This window comes from Physeter macrocephalus, chromosome 13 (assembly GCF_002837175.3).
Source record: "Physeter macrocephalus isolate SW-GA chromosome 13, ASM283717v5, whole genome shotgun sequence".
Taxonomy (NCBI): Eukaryota; Metazoa; Chordata; class Mammalia; order Artiodactyla; family Physeteridae; genus Physeter; species Physeter macrocephalus.
In genome coordinates this window covers 46,671,314-46,691,738 of record NC_041226.1, presented here as the reverse complement: position 1 = coordinate 46,691,738, position 20,425 = coordinate 46,671,314, and the positions used below count along the sequence as shown (strand labels likewise).

At 32.7% G+C, this 20,425-nt stretch overlaps 1 protein-coding gene across 1 annotated transcript in view; it reads left to right on the top strand.

Moving 5' to 3' along the window:
- DACH1 (dachshund family transcription factor 1) overlaps positions 1–20,425 on the top strand; it is a 381,540-nt gene that overhangs the window by 289,197 nt on the left and 71,918 nt on the right. The window contains exons 6-7 of the mRNA XM_055089594.1: positions 11,087–11,222; positions 15,234–15,368. Coding sequence (XP_054945569.1) covers positions 11,087–11,222; positions 15,234–15,368 — 271 coding nt within the window. The remainder of the gene's footprint in view (positions 1–11,086; positions 11,223–15,233; positions 15,369–20,425) is intronic.

The window sequence follows — 20,425 nt, the reverse complement described above, 5'->3', positions numbered from 1 at the left end:
TCGAATTACTATGTTTGTACGCCTGAAACTAATATTGTAAGTCAGCTGTACTTCCCAAAAATGAATTAGCATTTGTTAAGTGAGTGAGCCATGGTTCAACAACAGACCACAAGAAAAAATGAAATAGAGTTTATTACTCACAGGTCATGGAGGAAGTACTTGGCATGCCTTAAGGGACCAGACAGTGGGGGTCAAGGCAGAGTGCAGACAGAGAGAACAAGGCAGGACCTGAGGCAAATGGCTTTATTAGGATCCATGGGTGGGGTATCTCAGGATTTCCAGGCTGGGGCTGGATTGGTTAATTCAAACCAAAAGAGTAGGGTTTTGGTAAGCCTCCCAGGGGTCTTATCTAAGAAGACTGACTGTTGATCACAAGGGCTTTTGGGGAAGTCATACCAGGGACTTAATTTGCTCATGACTGGCTGCTGTCTAGAGCATGTACTTGCATGAAGGGGGCTAGTGTCAGTTTAAGGTCCCTGTAGGCCACGTGGTCAAACAAAATGGATGCTGAAGCAGCAATACCACAGAGTAGCTTAGCTGAATTCTCACCACCATACAATGGGATATTATTCAGAGCTAAAAAGAAATGAGCTATCAAGCCATGAAAAGGTATGGAGGAAACTCAAATGCCTACTGCTAAGTTAAAGAAGCTAGTTTGAAAAGGCTACACACTGTACTGTTTCAAGTGTAGGACACTTTGGAAAAGGCAAAACTATGGAGATCCTAAAAAGATCAGTGGTTGCTAGTGGGTGGGAACAGAGGATGAACAGATGGACAACAGGGGGTTTTTAGGGCAATGAAAATACTCTGTATGGTATTATTGTGATGCATTCAAGTCATTATCCATTTTGTAAAGACCCTGTCATTACTTACATAAAAAGTTGAATAATATGCAAATGGAAATTTTTCATATAATAATATGCTATAAACAAAGATGTGTACTTGCTCCTTAAATAATTTTCGGAAGTATCTTTACCAGAGGAAAAAATCCAGAAATATCACAGGAGGCCAAGATCAACTACCAAAAAATTCTTTCCTGAGAGAATGCCACTGAATGCTACATTGTCATCAGTGAGGGAACTGATTTGTTAATCAAGGTATCGATTCAATTTATGATCATTTTTGATAATAGTTATTACTGAGAATTCAGCTTTCTCATTGTCTGACTCATTCGAAGCAGTGTTTAGTAAACTCACATGATACATATTAATTAAACTTAATTTAGGGGAAATTTTTATTTTCCCCAAAGAAAATGGTTGACTCTTATGTCACGTTAAAGAGTATGGGGCCCAAGTGGGTAATTAGAATAGAGCCTACAAGTTTGTTTGCCTGAAAAGATTCTAAATATGAAGGCCAATTAAAAGTGAAATGTTAAATACCAAAGAAGATTTACCCCCACTGGAAGAAATGATAAAACAAGAGAAAATAGGCTTTGAGGGATGGTCCATATGCGGGAATGTGCTATTTACATTTTTTGACAGTAATGACAAGAATTAAATTAAAACTCAACCCAGATGAGAATAGCAAAAAGAATTTGTAGGACAGAAGAAAAGCAAAACCATAGCTCTCAGAGTTACAAGCTTAAAATTTTTTTTTGTTATTTCTACAAACTAAAGGAACTCCAATGATTTTCTTATAAACCTATTTATGAAAATGTACCTACCAGTTCAAGCAGTAGAGCAGGGTCTGCAAGCTGCTGAACTTGGGTACAACCTACGCTGCTGTCAGTTTTTGTATGGACCATGAATCAAGAATGATTTTACATTTTTAACTGGTTGGAAAAAAAACTCAAAAGAAGAATAATCTTTCATGACACATGAAAATTATATGGAATTCCAATTTTAGTGTCCATAAATAAAGTTTTCCGGAAATTAGCCACACTCTAATTTACATAATGTCTATGGTTACTTTCAAATACAAAGGCAGTGTTGAATAAAATATTTGCTAGCTGGCTCTTTACAGAAAAAAATTGCCAATCCTTGAGTTCTGATTAACTCAAACCCATGTGAATCTTAGGCTGTGGTTAATGGAAGCAGCACAAACTAAACTGTCAAACACCATAGAGCCATAGGATTTGGCATTGAAAGGAAAAGAAATTAAAAGCATTGAGGAAAAGAAAATTATATAGGTAAGGACAGTACCACTATGACATTGTTATTTGCTTTAAATGCAAGCCTCCATGACAGAGTCTGCTAAAGTACTGAATTTAGATTGTTTGGACTACTGTAAATATTTTAGAAAGATAACTTTGAGGAGGGAGGAAAAGGACATATACTGTTTACACAATAATAATTCTACCTTAAATCCCTAATAGCTAAACGTCTAAGATTATATTAAATCATTAGATGTTCTGTATTAGTCTATTATGTATCAGTGAAACCCATATACTTTTACTGTTTAATATTCATAGAACATGAAGAGTCATAGGCTTGGGATGTTAGGTATTTTGTAATCCAGCTCCCTCCATGGTGGAGAAATCATTCCTGCATCTTCTCTACCCATTTTTATATATCTATTTTATAGAAGGCCTGTTCTATTTTCAGCAGATTTAAGAGTAATGAAGATATTAATTGAGCAAATTAAAATTTTCATCTCAATAGCTTCTACTTTAACTTTATTTTCTTGGAAAACATGTCTACTAATTCTTCTGCGTTCTAACCATTTTTAAGTCCTCTGCTATAGTACCTGTGGTGTTTCTTTTTTCCAAGACCAAAATTCTAATTTCTTCGGGCAATTTTTCATCAAGCCTCTTGGTCGACCTTCCTTTTCTTAAATAAGCCCCCTCCTCACTACCCCTCTCCTGCATATTACTCTAGAAGTGAACCTACCAGTGAAGAGACCAGAACTAACATAAACCTCGGTTTGGACAATAGTTCATAAATTTAGTCATAGTTCATAACTCTTTTGGCTAGTTGAATGTGTGACTCGGTAAATCTCATGCATTTTTGACATGAAATTCTACTAAGCCAATTCTTTCTCTTTTACTTGTATTAGGAATTTGCATTTATCCATATTAATTTTTTAATTTTCCAGTCTACTGATTAAGGCTCTTTAGATATTCTTGAGTGTTAATACTCCAAACTATCATATTAGCTATTTATACCATCTTTGTATCATTTCCAAATTGTAAAGGGATGTATTACTTCTATTACTTTAAATCACTGAGGAAAATAAACAGTACAAATCAAGAGATCAATTCCTCTTGTCATTAGAGATTTCCTAATAGGCTGAAATGTTCTACTAATTGATTCTCTTTGGGAATCATTCATCAAGTAACCCCAAATCCCCCTGAATGAATCAATATTTTTCTCACTTTTATTTAATAAATTCACAATGATATCATAAGGATTTTTTAAAAATGGTTCTTTCTGAAATAAAAAGAAAATTAAAAAGAAGAAAGGCAACATATTTTAGTGGTTTAAAACATGGATTCTGGAGGAAGACTTTCTGGGTTTATATTCCAGCTCTGCCATCTCCTAGTCTTATGACCTTATAAAAGTCACTTAATATCCCTGTCTTTGTTTCCTTTTCCGTACAATGGGGATTATATCATTACTACCTCATCAGGTTGTCATAATGAGTAAATTAGTATTTATAAAATCGTTAGAAGTCTTTCTACAGTGACATTATCTTCATCTTATCACTGGTTTATTTTCCCCCCAAGTATTCACAATCATCTGTTTAAAAATAAGTTCTAGAATTTTATAGGGAATCTGTGTCAGGCTTTTGAAATATAGTTGCAATTATATAGTAAGACCTCTCTCTCTCTGTCTCTCTCACTCTCTTTTGCTTGTTCAACCCTTTTCACCTAACAAAAGTAGTGTATTTTGCTTTTGGTGGGTTTGCTAGTTCAGTAGTATACAAAGCAGACTTTTAAATGCATTTTTTTTCCAGATTTCACTTTTCTTTAGTGATAATATGGAATTGTTTTTGAGAAATTTGGCAACATTCAAATTATTCTACATTACTGAATAATCTTTCCTCACATGCCACATTACAGCATTTTTCTGAGAACAGGGAATATGACTTAAATTTGTTAATTTTCTCTGCCAATCTGCTGTTTTGTGTGTGTGTGTGTGTGTGTGTGTGTGCGCGTGCGTGAGAGAGAGAGAGAAATAGACATTGTTTATGACATTCTCAAAGAATTAAACATTGAAAAGAATTTTTAATACAATGTATAAATTTTCCATTCTCTACTACTTTTTTTTCAAAACAGGTCCCTAAAATACTATATTAGTAAATAGGACTTTACTTGCGTGAAGTTCAAAATGTTTAAAGATTATAAAAACTAGAACCAGAGTAACCGGATTCTTGAAGTAGATTAAAAAATCTTACAGCAATGTCATTTGCCTCCTGTTTGCTTTGGGGTACAGAATAGTTTATCTTGGGACAACCATAAATAACTCTAGATGTATGCATCACTTTTAAACTTTTTTTTTTTTTTTGCAAAAAAACTATTTCGTCTAAATTTTACTTGGATTTAGAGAAACAGTTAAGTCTGCTCTCTTAATGTTTATTTGGGTATTGATATTAAATATGAAAAGAGAATGCTAACAAGAAAAAGGAAGTATTAAAACACAACTACCACTAAGGATGCCATACATCAGTGTATTGAAATATAAGACATATTTAGATCCATGAGTTTATAATAAAACTAAATATAATATAATTCTCCTTCGGAGAATTCTAGGGGATTGATTCTTTTAAAGGACAAATAAGGGTTTAAATAAAGGATAAAGGGGTGGAATCAAGCATTTTCCTGCCTTTCCCATACAGACTGTCCCTCAGGATAACACAATGATGCACAAGAGAAACTTTCTGTTCATAGAAATCTTCTTGCAAATAAATGAGTATGGAACGATATATTTCAAATTCATCAAATTGCACGTCCTAATGAAGTGATGAATCTGGGCTATGATTATCAGTGGTGGCTGGCATCATAAAATGCAACCAAGAAGACATTATGCACTTCCAGTGAAAGCATACACCACCATCTATGAAGTACTCTTGCCCCCGGAGCAACTTGAATCAAGCATCCAGATGGATGCACTTAAGCCAGAAATTCAGAGGACAGAGGAACACAGAGACGAATTAGACCCATCAAGGAACTGTAAGCAGTTCATAGAGGTGGTGGCCACTTAGAACATACACAGTGCCTTAACTAGATAAAAAGCTGGCTTTAAACATTTGGCACGAACAGAGTGATGCCAATTGATGGCAATGCTGGCCAAATCAGAACTTACCATTTCTTCCTTGCTCTCCTCCCTGTATTCTACCTACTTGACTATAGAAAAGGAGGGACTTCTCTTTTAATTCAGATAATAGTATTTATTATTACATAAGCCTGAGGTATAACTTCTGAGTCAAGACTGCCTTTTGCTCCTCAAAGTAACTGTACGAGTTTATATTACCAACTAAGAATCTGGAAAGTTACTAGGCTGCCTGAATTTTCATTACAGATGTGGGAAAAATATAGTTCCCTATCAACACTGAATAAGTTTGAAGAGACAGTAGGAGAATAAAATGAGGTTGTTTATGATTACACTCATGGGTCTTACCACTTTCCCATTTAGCAAAATTGAGTATTTCTTGAGTATCATCATCAAAACAAATAAAAAGAGCTATGTAAATATCCCTTGAAGCCTCAAAGTAGAACTCTGAGTTAAGGAGTTTTGATGGTGGCTACCAGATCTTCTACCAGATGCAAGTATATTAGGTTTGTTTATGTCTTCCAGAAGTACTTTTTAACATTTTCCTGAACCCAGAATCCCAAATCCTATTATTTATCCTTTCTGTTCACTTTTCCAGAATGAGAGAATATGGATTTCACAATCAGTGTGTATGATTCTGGATTTCACTAACAGTATTTACTAGCTGATGATATATGCTCCATGAGGGAAAGGAGTTTTGTCAGTTTTGTTTACTTACATGTAACCAGAGCCTAGAACGTTGGCATATATTAAGTGTTTAGTAAATATTCTCTGAACGAATGAATTGAAGTCTGAGTTGTGTTAAAGCTCAGGAGTTTAGGTTTTATAAAGTGCTAGTCATCTTCCATTTCGTAAGGTAAAAGTTGTCTTAAGATAAATTTAACATTAGAATATCTTCTCCCCACTTCTATAACATACTCAATAAGGGAATTGCTAACTGATAAAGAGATGAAAATGAAGATAATTAGAGAGAGCAATATAAAGTAAAGCTAAATGAAATAACCCATTTAGAGAAAAGAGTTGTGATTTTTTAATCTTACTCTAAGAAAATATTTTAAGTCGATAAAATATAATGCATTTTGTGGTGGAGATGAGGCAGCAGACACAATGCATTTTTTAATGTTTAATTAATCACATGTGTGTAATACTGAACATTTTATACGTTTTATTTAATTTATTTTTTTTTTGAAGTACAGTTGATTTACAATGTTGTGTTAGCTCCGATTGTACAGCAAAGTGATTCAGCTATATATGTATATATGTATATATTCAGCTATATATATGTATTTATATTCTTTATCAGATTCTTTTTCCTTAAGAATTTTAGAATTCATTGTTTTAAATTCCACCTTTGATTCTGAATTGTGGTAGAGACCAATACTTCTTGTTCTACCCAGAGGCAATAAGTGCAGCTTTTCCTTTATTGTTATTCTGATACCATTAGGTTATTAGTATGACCTTTTTTTTTTTTCAGTGAGAGTGTATTCCTCTTACATTTTCATTTATTATTGTGGCTAGTTTTATAAAGATGGAACACTGCAAAAGATTGTGTTTTATTGATTGGTGGAGTTATGATGCAGGACTATAAAGCAGTGTGTTGAAGTATTAAATTAAATATTCTTCCTCTTTGTCCTACTTCAGGGCCATCTTGGAGGTTAAAGGGTCTCACACAAATGAAATGATAAATCCAGTTTACATAGTTTCCCTATAGACATTGAACTGCTTCTTTCTTATTATGTCTGAATAAAACTCATTATCTATTTTGTTTCAGCAATAATTATGAGATTCTCTCCTAAGCAATTCTTTACTGTCTCCATTATTCTCCATCTTATAGCATACTCTGGAAAGGCAAGCATATAAATGTGATAAAAGAATTAAGCTGTTGAAATAAATTAATTTATTGTGCAACAATGTATTCAAATCTTACTTGCTCAATGGATTTTACTTTAATGAAATTCTTCAAAGAACAATACATCATGTTCCAAAGATTGAAATTATACATTAAGTGAAATGACTGAATATGTTGTGTCTCAGTTTACAGAAAGTTTCAATTGAATACTTAAGCTTCTAAAGCATAAAAATTTGCATAAATTAAAATATTTCTTTAAGTAAAAGTATTAAATATTGTCTGTATCCTTTGTTCTTAGGCAAAAAATATAATTAAAGTAAAAATAAGCTAAAGCTAAAATAAATACTACAATTTCACCTATGTTTCCTAAGCCTTAAATTATTATTTAAGATTATTTTACATTAAGATTTTAATCTAGCTTATTTTTGACTTAGTTTATTATGTGACCTTTAGATGTTATGAATGTATGAGTGAATAAGTGATAATGCATGAATGAAAAGAATCATCAAGGAAAACTTTTACAGTTAAATAAAATTGACTATTGAAAAAATTGTTATACTTATGTGGAAAATAAATAAATAATTGTTCAATGGCACAATCATTGTTACTAGAATTTTGTGCATTAAATATTTATGTATTTTACGAGTTAAATATCTCAGGAAAAAATCAGTTTTTCATGCTTTCCGTTAGTGCCACTGAGAAATCTATTATGACAGGAAACTCAGACTTGCAAAATGATTTTAGAGGGATTGATTTATTTCAAGATTGCACTTTACCTCTGTTTGGCTAAACACATGCCACTGAAAATATGATCACTTACATAATTATTAAGAGGAATATTAAAATGTATTGATGGGTAAACATTGATTGAGTGAACTTTTGGAGAAGATAGAATGGCTAATTAGAAAATTTTATTTATATAAAAATATAATAATGTTGTTTCCTAAATATATACCATGTGTTTCTGCATAATCCAAGTGTTAAGAGTTAGATGTATTAGGAATTAGCTTTAAAGCTTAGCAAACTTATGTACCTCTTTATCAGAATTTCGAGAAATCAAGGTTCGACTCTATATCGTGTATATCTGGTCATGTATGCAGTTAACTATAGCATGGCTTATTAATACATTTATACAGACTAAAAAGGAGTTCTATACAGTTTTATAAATCCATACTCTATAATAAATGCACAGATATTCCAAAAATGATACAAACTCCAGCCTTTGAATGCTGCACAGAAGCCAAGATTATCCTTTGATTTGTGATTGCAAAGACTTGATGTGAATTTTATTGCCTTATTTTTAAATTAAAAATTGTGGGATATTTGTGCAATTGAATATATTAAAAAGTAAAAAAGATGAACTATTAATACATGCGATAACCTGAATTAATCTAAAAAACATTTCGTTGTGTAAAAAACACCAGACATAAAAAAGTATGTACTACATGAGTCCATTTTTATGAAATTCTAGAACCAGCCAAACTACTCCCTGGTGATAGAATTCAGAAAGCTGTTGCTTCTGGGGATGGGAGGAATAGGCTGGGAAGGGGTATGAGAAATCTTTCTGGGGTTATGGAAACAGTCTAGATCTCGACAAAACTCACCAAACTGAACACATAATAAATGTACAGTTTGAAGCTGCTTCATAGTTTAAGGTAGGGCTGAATGTTAAGAAGAAAGATTTATAATCCCATCTGCTTTTAAATTATAATTAGAAGATAGGAAGTAACTTTTGGCATCCAGATGTGGATGCTCCCCTCTTTTAAATCGTATATGTGTTTGTTTTTTAGAAATGTAGGTCATTTGTTTGCCATGTGAACTAAAGAACTTAGACCATTTAGAAGCATAGCTTGTTTGGTTTATTTATTGTGGAAAAAATAACTAATATTGTGTTCATTTTGCATGTTGAGACATAGAGTTTAAAAATACATCTTGCAACTTTTGAGAGTAGAATTTAGTTGACTCTTTTTTCTTTTTTCCTTTTGGTGCAATATTGTTTGACCTGGCAAATTATTTGTTGTAAAGTTTCTTATGGGACTATTTTTTATTTTATGGAATATATATTGAGAAACAGTTTTATGTATGGATTTTGGAAGAGGGCTTGGCTATCTTGAGGGTTACTTTCATTTTATTTGTCATGATCCTCAAGAATGAAACCTCTGTTGAAGATGTTTATTGACAATGTGTAGGACTGAAAAATTAAAAGGGTATGAAACAAGTGGTGCTTAGTCTTGGATATACGTTAAAATCGCCTGTAGAGCATTAAAAAGTACTGGCTTCTGGGCCCCCCTTCAGACTCAGTGTATAAGGCCGCTGTAAGAAAGTACAACAAACTGGGTGGCTTAAAACAACAGAAATTTATACCCTCACATTTCTGGAGTCAAAAGCAAGAAGTCAGCAGTGCCATGCTCCCTCTGAAATTCTAGGTAGAATCCTTCCTTGCGTCTCCATAGTTTCAGACGGTGGCTGGCAATCCTTGGCAATCCTTGGCTTGTAGCTGCAGAGCTCAGATCTCTACCTCATCTTCACATGACATTTTTCCCTCTTCACAATTTTTCCATCTTTCACATGTTTCCCATATCTTCACAATGTCCTCTTGTGAAGACATCTGTCGTGTTGGATGAAGAGCCCACCCTACTTTAATATGACCTCATTTTAACTAATTTCATCTGCAAAGACCCTATTTGCAAATGCTCACATTCATAGGTATTGGGGGTCAGGACTTCAATCATTTTGGAGGGACACAATTCAACTCATGACCCTCAGTAAGCCAGAATCTTGGGGAGTAAAGCCCAGGCATAGGCATGTTGAAGAACTTCCCAGGTGATTCTAATTCAAAGTAGAATTGCAACCCATCACAAGGCTTAAAGGAACTTTTGAGATTGAAGACATACATTACCCTCTTTCTCTGTTAGTACAAAGCCTTGTCTGTTTTCCATATTACATTAGCCTTTGATATTTTGAAAACAGCCTCCTACAGGCCGATTCCATTTTAGCACTTTTTTCTTTTAAAAAGTCTGCTTTTTTTCATATTTGCATCTTTGCACTCTAATCAGGAATAATTTACTTATTATTTGTTATGTATCATGTATCAGTTTATTTGTACACTTCCAGATATTTATGAATTATTGAAAAGACTGTCCTTCAATGCCTGTGTGTGTTGATAGCTGAAGGTATAAACATCGTGTTGCTCGAAAAAAATATTAACAAATGAGTATCTTATTTCTTAATCAGTAACTCTATTTATAATAGCTCATTAGAAACAGTTATACAATACATTTGCACATTGGTCTCATAGGGAAGGTGCAAGACTTAAAGGGGAAGGTATGGAGTGGGACCTGAGTGTTAACATAGAACAATATCAGGAAACATGATACCAGGTTTCCCTGGGATACAACTAATACATATTTCATGAATTTTCCCTAATATATATGTGTGGTTGCATTGGAGCTAGGAGCCTGAAAGTTATTAGAATCAAAGAAAATTATTCAAATGTTAAATAATAATAGATTTCCATGATGCCTTAAAATGTGACTAAGTATATCCAGAGCAGCCCCATAATGAAATAGGTGTTAACAATGCCTCCGGTATTATTATTATGATGTCATGGTGATAATCTGTGTGATAAATGATCCTAGACACTTGCTGAAGCAATATAATTTATTTAAAGATTTTTTAAATTGATAATTGTCTAGAATTAAAACCTGCTTTGTTCTGTTAATTCTTTGTTGTCTAATGGTTCTAAACTGGATGTCTTTTTTGATCTCTTCTTTTTATCCAAAGAAGGCATTGACATTTGCCATTACTACAACGATGTTCACCTATAGAACCATTTTCCTTTCTAGTCTTTCCTTACTTTGACTTTTCTCAAGATAAAAGGTGTAGTTTAATCCAGTTAAATGTTGATGAAAAAATGTTTGTCTTCACGTATCTATAGAATTAAGAAAAATAAACATTCCTTAAGCAAAGGTCCAATGTATTTACCTCTTTTCTCCCCCTCCTCACCCCCCCAACCATGGTGGTGTAGGAGCGTGTTCCCGACAGCCCCTCGCCTGCCCCCTCCCTGGAGGAGGGCCGAAGGCCTGGCAGCCACCCATCATCACACCGCAGCAGCAGCGTGTCCAGCTCCCCAGCGCGGACTGAGAGCTCCTCGGACAGAATCCGTAGGTGTCATACTTCCACTTGTCACCATTTTAAACTTTATTAGGTTCAGCTGGCTTTTCTAATCAAAATGCCCTCATTCCAAATAGATCTCAGATGTATCATGTTCTGACGCTCTGTAGCAATAGCCATCTCTCAAAATTATGTTTCCCAGTTTGCAGTGTCATGAGGTATGGTACTACATTAACAGGTTCTGATATAAATTCCCTCTCTTTGATGCCACACATAAAGATTTGAGCTATGAAACAGTTAGAGAAAGTAAGTAACCTTCTAGATTAGTTTCTGAGGTAAACACCTCCAACTCTCAAATACCTAGTGTCCAAGTATACTGTTTATGGTTTATTCCTCTTCGTTTCTTCAATCCCATCCCTGCCATTTTTAAAAATTCACTAATTTTTAAACTTCATCCTTGCATTGACAAAGACATCCACAGAGAGGAATAAAAGAAATAGAATTCAAAATAACTGATTTTTAAAACATTTTGTAGTCATTCAGAAGATCAATAGATTGAAGAGTGTGAAATTGGTTAAATTTTAGGATTTGAATTAGTAACAGTCAATAATGCATATTATCATCACATGTTATTATTATTAAATTCTAAAAAGTAAGGTTATATTTTATTTCATGATCACATTTTCAGATATTTAATCCTGGTCCTCATGGCCAAGAAAATTAAGAGTAAAGTTAATACACCATTCAATTAACTAGCTATTTTGTGTATGTACAAGAATCTAATATTGTTTACCAATGAAATGAGCATATTAACAGTGACTACCTTGGTTGCTAAAACCAATACTTACTGTATTGTTTACAGGCTTTAGTTATTATTTTAGGAAATCATGCTTATAGCATAAACTTCATCTAATTACACAAAATTTATTGAAGTTATTTGGTTGTTGAGACTATCTTCATAATAGGAAAAAGCATTTCCCTGAAAGTGTCTTTATAAGCTATAAAGGAAAGTTTGCATATCCTCAATATAGATGCTGTGGAGGCAGATAATGTAAATATTGGTCAAAATGTATGTAATAAAATTATTTTTAAAATAGTCAATCATTGACAATTACATAGACTTCAACGTAATTCTAAATATGTATACTTTATTTAGCCTGTTTATAACATATTTCCCTAAGTTTGTAAGAGATGATTGTTACTGTTTATTAATAAAAATGGATATAGCACTTGATAATCATTGCCAAATCAATTATATTTCTGGGGCTGGTAAACCTCAGTTCACACTACTTCAAAGCATTTTTCAAATAAAATATTTTGAGTATGCCTTTGTGCCATGTTGTCGCTAGAATCAGAAATTTAATGATGAATATTTGGTTTCATGTCTAATACTTTTTAAGGTATCGTTGGAAAGGAGCTGTCCTAGAAAAGAAAATTATATTTTTTTCATAATACTTAATCGCAAATACAGACAAATAGGGAAAGATTTGAGAGTTTTGATATACATTCTTTGTTTTACTAATCATATTTTAAAATTCTTGATAGAAACAAAGTAATTACTTTTGCATGGATGGACTACCATAATTGTCCAAATGGAAATATTGACACACGTACACACACGTGTACACATATATGCATATACACACATACATGTGCAAATGTATGCATATTTATTTTTAACTTTAGACTAACGTAAAAATGTCAAAAATAATTAAAATTTCTTAAATATTTATCATCCAGTTTCACTCAATCAGTTGATCTTTCTGAAAGATATACCTGATAAAGGCCTAATGCCACCTTACTGTCCTTATCACAGACACTGTGCTTCTTTACCTCAATTACTCCTTTGTTTATTTTCTACAAACAAGGAATTTCCCTTATGTATCCACAGAATAGTGATTAAAATCAGGAAATTAAGACTATTATCGTACTATTCTCTAAGCTGCACACCTTATTCAAATTTCACCAGCTTTCCCACAATTATTTTTTCCTATTAGAAACAAAGTAATTACTTTTGCATGGATGGACTACCATAGTTGTCCAAATGGAAATATTGACACACGTACACACACGTGTACACATATATGCATATACACACATGTGCAAATGTATGCATATTTATTTTTAACTTTAGACTAACGTAAAAATGTCAAAAATAATTAAAATTTCTTAAATATTTATCATCCAGTTTCACTCAATCAGTTGATCTTTCTGAAAGATATACCTGATAAAGGCCTAATGCCACCTTACTGTCCTTATCACAGACACTGTGCTTCTTTACCTCAATTACTCCTTTGTTTATTTTCTACAAACAAGGAATTTCCCTTATGTAACCACAGAATAGTGATTAAAATCAGGAAATTAAGACTATTATCGTACTATTCCCTAAGCTGCACACCTTATTCAAATTTCACCAGCTTTCCCACTATTATTTTTTCCTTTTTTATCTGACTAATATTTTTAAAAATAAGAGATTTTTCTTTCCTGGTCCAAAATCCAATCCTGGATCACATGTTGAAATTACTTGTCATATGCCCTTAATCCTTTTAAATCTGAAACGGTTCCTTAATCTTTTTTATCTTTCAGTACCTTGACATTTTTGGAGAATACATATGATTTATTTTGTAGAATGTCCTTCAGGTTGGAATTTTTTGATGTTTTCTCATAATTTGACTTCACAGACATGATAGTGGGTCCTTCTCAGTGCCTGATTTCAGAAGATAGATGATATTTTGCCAATACTTGTGATAACCATCACTTGGCTGAGGTAGTGACTGACTTCTAGATTTCTCTCCTGTAAAGTTCCTTTTAAAATTGTTTTTAACCTTTGTAGATAATAAGTATCTTGCGAGGAGATATCTTAACATTATGTAAATGTTCTATTCTTCATCAAACTTTGACTTCACTACTTTCAGAATTGTTCAGGGAAGATTCTTCCCTGAAACAATTATTACTATGGTGATTTCCAAATGGTAATTCCTAACATAGCCTTATATATTATTTTATACATATTTTAAAACTATATTTTTTGCAGTGAAAGTAAGGTTTTATGGAATGATTTTTCTTCACAATTTTTGCACAAAACCAAGATTTTCATGGGCAAGTTATTAAAAAATGTATTGACTGGATTGTGATCATAAGGGTATTTGATCATCTGCTTTATCGTTGCAGTAGTGACAGGTTACTCTTAATAGTTCAAGAAAGAAATTATTGTTTTTAATCATTCAACCATTTAATAGGTATTAATTGGGCTGTTTTATTTTTAAATTTGAGTTCAAGTGCCAATTTTTTTTTTTTTTTCTTTTTTTGTGGTACGCGGGCCTCTTTACTGTTGTGGCCTCTCCCGTTGTGGAGCACAGGCTCCGGACGCCCAGGCTCAGCGGCCGTGGCTCACGGGCCCAGCCGCTCCGCGGCATGTGGGATCTTCCCGGACCGGGGCACGAACCCGTGTCGCCTACATCGGCAGGCGGACTCTCAACCACTGCTCCACCAGGGAAGCCCCAAATCCCAATTTTTAAAGAAGTACTTTAATATCTGTGAAACTTCGTGTTTTATTGACTAGGACTATTGAAACAGCTATTTCAGTGCCTTAACTTGTTGAAAACTCTATTTGCCCTCTCATGCCACTAGAATTTTTTTAAATTATGTTTTAACTTTATAGTGTTAAAGAGTGTTCTAACGTTAAGGTTGCAGTTTTTGCAGAGTTAAGGAAGGTTATATGCTAAGGAGAGAATGTGATACACTAGATAAAGCTTGACTATTTCATTGGTAATGGTTATAGGGGTATGGCCATTCAAAAGTATTCCAGACATGAGAAAATATACATATTTTATGTGAAATAAAAATAAGATAAAACAGTTTCATTTTCAATATATTTCTGCTTGTTCTCAAAAATTATCAGTTATCAGTTCTCACAGTGTTCAACTTAGAGATAGATTATAATTTTAAAGTTAGACCATGGTATTATATTTATTTCTGAGTCCAAAAGAGTTTAAATAAGCTATTTGAATACTGTGTATTATGATGTTTTAGTCTTTTTTCTTTTGTTTCTGACTTGACAGCTGTCCATCAGAATGGTTTGTCCATGAACCAGATGCTGATGGGTTTATCACCAAACGTACTCCCTGGGCCCAAAGAGGGAGATTTGGCTGGTCATGACATGGGACATGAGTCGAAAAGGATGCATATTGAAAAAGGTAATATATGATTATGAGGTCTTGTCTTTCCCGCTCAACATATGAACTAGGTTTTAATCACAGAACAAAGTATATTTCTAGATTATATTAGAAGATGGCATATAAACATTTTAAAAACCTACAGTATTAAGTACAATGCCTATTCAACAGAAAAGAAATATGAATGAGACATATCTCTCTTAAACAACAGGTAAATGTTCATTTATTTTCCAGTACGTTTTAAAAAAGAGAATTGTTTGTTTTAATTGTTATATCTGAGTTCCTCAAGGACTATAGTTCGTCTTTCTCCATGCTTTTAGGGTCAATTGTCATTTTACTTAGCATAATAGAGCAAGGACAATATACAAAGGATTATTATGATTATTTTTTGGATTAAAAGACACATGGTCATTTGATCAACCAAGAACTATAGTGAATCTTATCAACCAATGTACTAGTAGTTGTTTCTGAAGTGTATGCAACAAATAACAAGGCCCAGATTGTGCAAAGCTGTGAGAGTTTCCTATTTATATTTTATTTGTACCAGCCTAACTCATTTTCACAGGCAAAAATTTGTCTTTTCATTTCTTATTTCATGAAATACTTTCATGGAGAATTGAAATATTATTTTACATGCATGTTGGAAATTTATGCTATTGGATGCAAATTAATGTTTTCAAATGGTAAATTTAAATTGGGACCACTGGAGCCCTGCCATATCTTTTTCATCTTAATTTAATATTTTCAAATTTTATTAATAATATAGACTGGATACTTTGACTATCTTTTTTGACTTTGAATATCAAGTAATCAGCGTTATGAAAAGGATTGTTTCTTTGGAAAACATAATTATACAGAAGGTACGATTCATTGGCTGTCAAAAAGGAAGATAAGTAAAATTGGCTATTTAGATAATCAGAAAGACATGATTGGAGAAATACTAAGTTAAGGTGGAGCAACCGTTTTTCCTCGAAAATGACTATTCACAAAAAGTAAAAATGCTTACATAAACATTTTTCTAGTCAACATGAAAACAGCTCTGCTGAGTCCTCAGGAAGAAAGAACACTGTATTTCTATAAATTAAATTATCGGCATTATGCAATTAATAAGAAAATGGTAATCTTTTCTAGGTGCTAGCATGTCAAAATCTAGGCATATTTGAGAGCAGCATTAAGGCAACTTCCTAATTATTTATTTTAAAATTCGCTATCAAATATTGTCACAAAGCTGGGTGGAATATATACAAGTGCATCAGTGAACGAGATTGCCTCTAAATGTCTAATTCTAATTTTCTGTGAGTTCTTCTTCAAAAATGAAGAAAAATATATAATGCCGTATGTATCTTTTGACATATACCTTTTATATTTATCAAAAACCAATTTGAGGAAATATGGAAATTTTTATAGTAATAAAATATAAAACTGCATAGAGGATTTAAGTTTTAAGTAAGAATATTGAAATATAAAAAATCATTATTTGGGTTAAGTAGCCATTCTCCACTAGGGTTCTATGAAAGAATGAAGCCCTATAGAAAATGATTTTAGTGATTAATTTCTCAATTTTCCCATAGATGCTACATAGCTAGTTTCACTTGAAATGCATAAGAGAGAAGTTTTATGATATACAATGGTTGTCAGGCTGTTAGGGTTTAATTCTCTTGCGGAACCTTGGTGAAAAAAGGTTGGGAGTGAAATATAAAAGCCCGGAGGTGGTAGTGAAGAGACCACCAAAGGAACGACCAATAATGTGATTGGAATAATGAATCTCACTGGAATTTTTGGTGGGGAGCTTTCTACAATCTCATGTTTCAAGTTGAGTTGACTATAATTTTTTTAACTTTCTTTTTCCATGAGTCTTGAGTTCTATCTGCCTATCTGCCCATCATCTGTCTATATCTATTTGTTACTACTATTTTAACTTTGCCATCGTAGAGCCTTTCCTGAGATACCATACTAGGTTGATATAGGGGTCCCACTGCTGGTTTTCCTGTGTGCCTGCCCCCCAAATCTTCATTACAACATTTTCCTTGTTATTTGGAAGTTATTTTTTCATTGGTCTGCTTCCAGTACTAGACTGTACACTCCTTGGAGTCATGTGTGTATTACATTTGCTTTAAACAGACTAGACAGTCTATGAATGCATATTGATCTGTGCTAAATTACTAGAAGATTCTAAGAGATGGTGAAAGTAATTTAAAATAACTGTGATGATGAAAGACAAAAGGTAGAATTTCATAACCTTTAGAACATACATTTATATGAAACAGTAGAATGTTCTGGCCAGGAATATACACAAAAACTTTTTATATCACTAATGGTACTTCTTATCACATCTTAAGTTTTTAAAATGGTTTTGCTGTCAGAATAAAGACCTTGATCATATCCCAACAGTTTTTCAATATTTTAATGTATATTTTATAAAGGAAAGTAAGTTTTTAATATTCTCCCTAGAAATGTGAAACTACCTTTAAACTCATAATTTCAAATGTAGTTATGGAATCGTGGACATTGTAATAGATTTTGCTACTCTCATGGTAAGAATTTTATTATATGATGCCCATCTCTTTTATGTACTCTCACTCTTTTATCTATTTTTCAGCATACTGAATTAATAGTAAATATTCATAGGCTTTCTAGATTGATAGGGTCTACTAAATTAAAAATTGTTTTCTTTCATGACTACATTTATCATGTGCCGCATACTTGCCCTGTAACTTTCTTACAACACATATCTGTATTAAAACAAGTGACTTCATTTAGAGACATTTGTAGAGAAATTAATTACGTTTGTGTCATTTTAGGCTTGAACTTCTTAAATGTAATTTGCTGCCTACCACTTTAAATCATTCAAAAGATAATAATTCTTAAGAAAACATTGATGTTAAAAGTAGATACCAAAATTAATTTGTATGCTGAGAATCACTGTGGTCTAAAATCTTAATCACCAGTAACTTTTAAGCATTTTAAAATCTTCTTAATATTAAAAAGCTATTGACTTTATTAGAATATTTACGTCACTATTAGTTGAAGGACCAGCGGCTTTACAGGTGTTAGAACTCAGAAGTACTACGTGCTGAGTGAATTTGCTACTTAGTTTAAAATAAAAACATTCTAATGGGTTTTTGAACCCAGGAAGAGTTTAATTAAAGTACATTCAAAATATAAATATGAAAAACAAGTTAGTGTATCAAGAAGTAATAGACATATAATATTGTTTCAAGCATCCCAAGTGTAAGGAGAAGTGATTTTAATAGTATGAACTTTGACTAAAATTAGGAGTTTGTCAAGGATATGTGCTGAGGAAATCTATGATACAGCTCATAGCCTCAAAAACAATTTTATGTCTTTTAACTTTTCCAAACATACTGCAAGTTCTCTAGAGCTTTCTGGATTTTAAAAACATTGCTGATTTTTACCCTCAGTCTAAATTTAGTGGAATAGGCAGTACTAACTGACATTTTCTTTTTCTTAATTGAACTATAGTTGATTTACAATGTTGTGTTAGTTTCTGGTGTACAGCAAAGTGATTCAGCTTTATATATATGAAACAATGAAAGCATTATGTATGTATATGTATGTATATATATAATATATTTCTCAGATTCTTTTCCAATATAGGTTATTATAAGATATTGAGTATAGTTTCCTGTGCTATACAGTAGGACCTTTTTGTTTATCTGTTTTATATAAAGAAGTGTGTAAATGTTAATCCCAAACTCCTAATTTATCCCTCCCCCTACCCTTTCCCATTTGGTAACCATACGTTTTTTTTCTATGCCTGTGAATCTGTTTCTGTTTTGTAAATAAGCTCATTTGTGTCTTTTTTTTTTTTTTTTAGATTCCACGTATAAGAGATATCACATGATATTTGTCTTTCTGTCTTACTTCACTTAGTATGATAATCTCTAGGTCCATCCATGTTGCTGTAAATGGCATTACTTTATTCTTTTTTATGGCTGAGCAATATTCCATTGTATATATGTACCACATCTTCTTTATCCATTTATCTGTCAGTGGACACTTAGGTTGCTTCCATGACCTGGGTATCGTAAATAGTGCTTCTATGAACATTGGGGTGCATGTATCTTTTCAAATTAGAGTTTTCTCTGAATATATGCCCAGCATTTAAATTATATAAACAGGCTCCCTGTTTCTTTATGCTGCACTTCTCTCTTTATCCCCACAAAATCTGTCCCTTGGTGCTAATTTACAGTGTTATTTCTCTTAAGCATAATTTTTTCCCTGTTTTTTCTAAAATTGCTTGAATTGCTGCTATTTCCAACACATTTTTGAGCATGTTTCATACCTTGCATGTAGTTTCATGTGCACATTTTTGTTATTATGGAATTTATCTAATTTTTTGCTTACCAAAAATCAAATGTATGCTACAGATATGATACTGTATGCTACAGTATCAGCTTCTTTCCAGTTGTAGAAAATGTGAGCATTTATAATTGGAACTAAGTACTGAATACCCAATTTATGTTAGTGTATTTCAGTCTTGGACTAAATAAACCAAAATGATATAATCAATTTACTGAATGTCAGATATGTGAAATGCAAATACGAAATGCAAAACTTCCCTTCTTCTTTTGCTGCTACAGTTGCACAGAATTTTTCTGAATATATATTCTAATTTTCCCTATGGCTGAGGCTTTTCCCTTTGTTTTCATAAAAAATATGACAACTTTCATTGGTGACTCCTGACATTTTATTTTTTTATTTTTCATGTTTTCTAATTATATATATTTTTATTGAAGTATAGTTGATGTACAGTATTATACGTTACAGGTGTACAATATAGTGATTCACAATTTTAAGTTATACTCCATTTATAGTTATTATAAAATATTGGCTATATTCCCTGTGTTGTACAATACATCCTTGTAGATTATTCCATACATAATAGTTTGTACCTCTTGCCATTTTAGAAGCAGGAATAATTTAAGATGAGGCAGGAAATACAGGGGATTTGCTTCAGACCATGAAACATTTCTTTTGTCGCATATTCTTTTGTCACATATTCTTCGCGGGCAGTGCCCAGTGTTTCCAATGGTTAACAGACTTGTTTGGAAGGT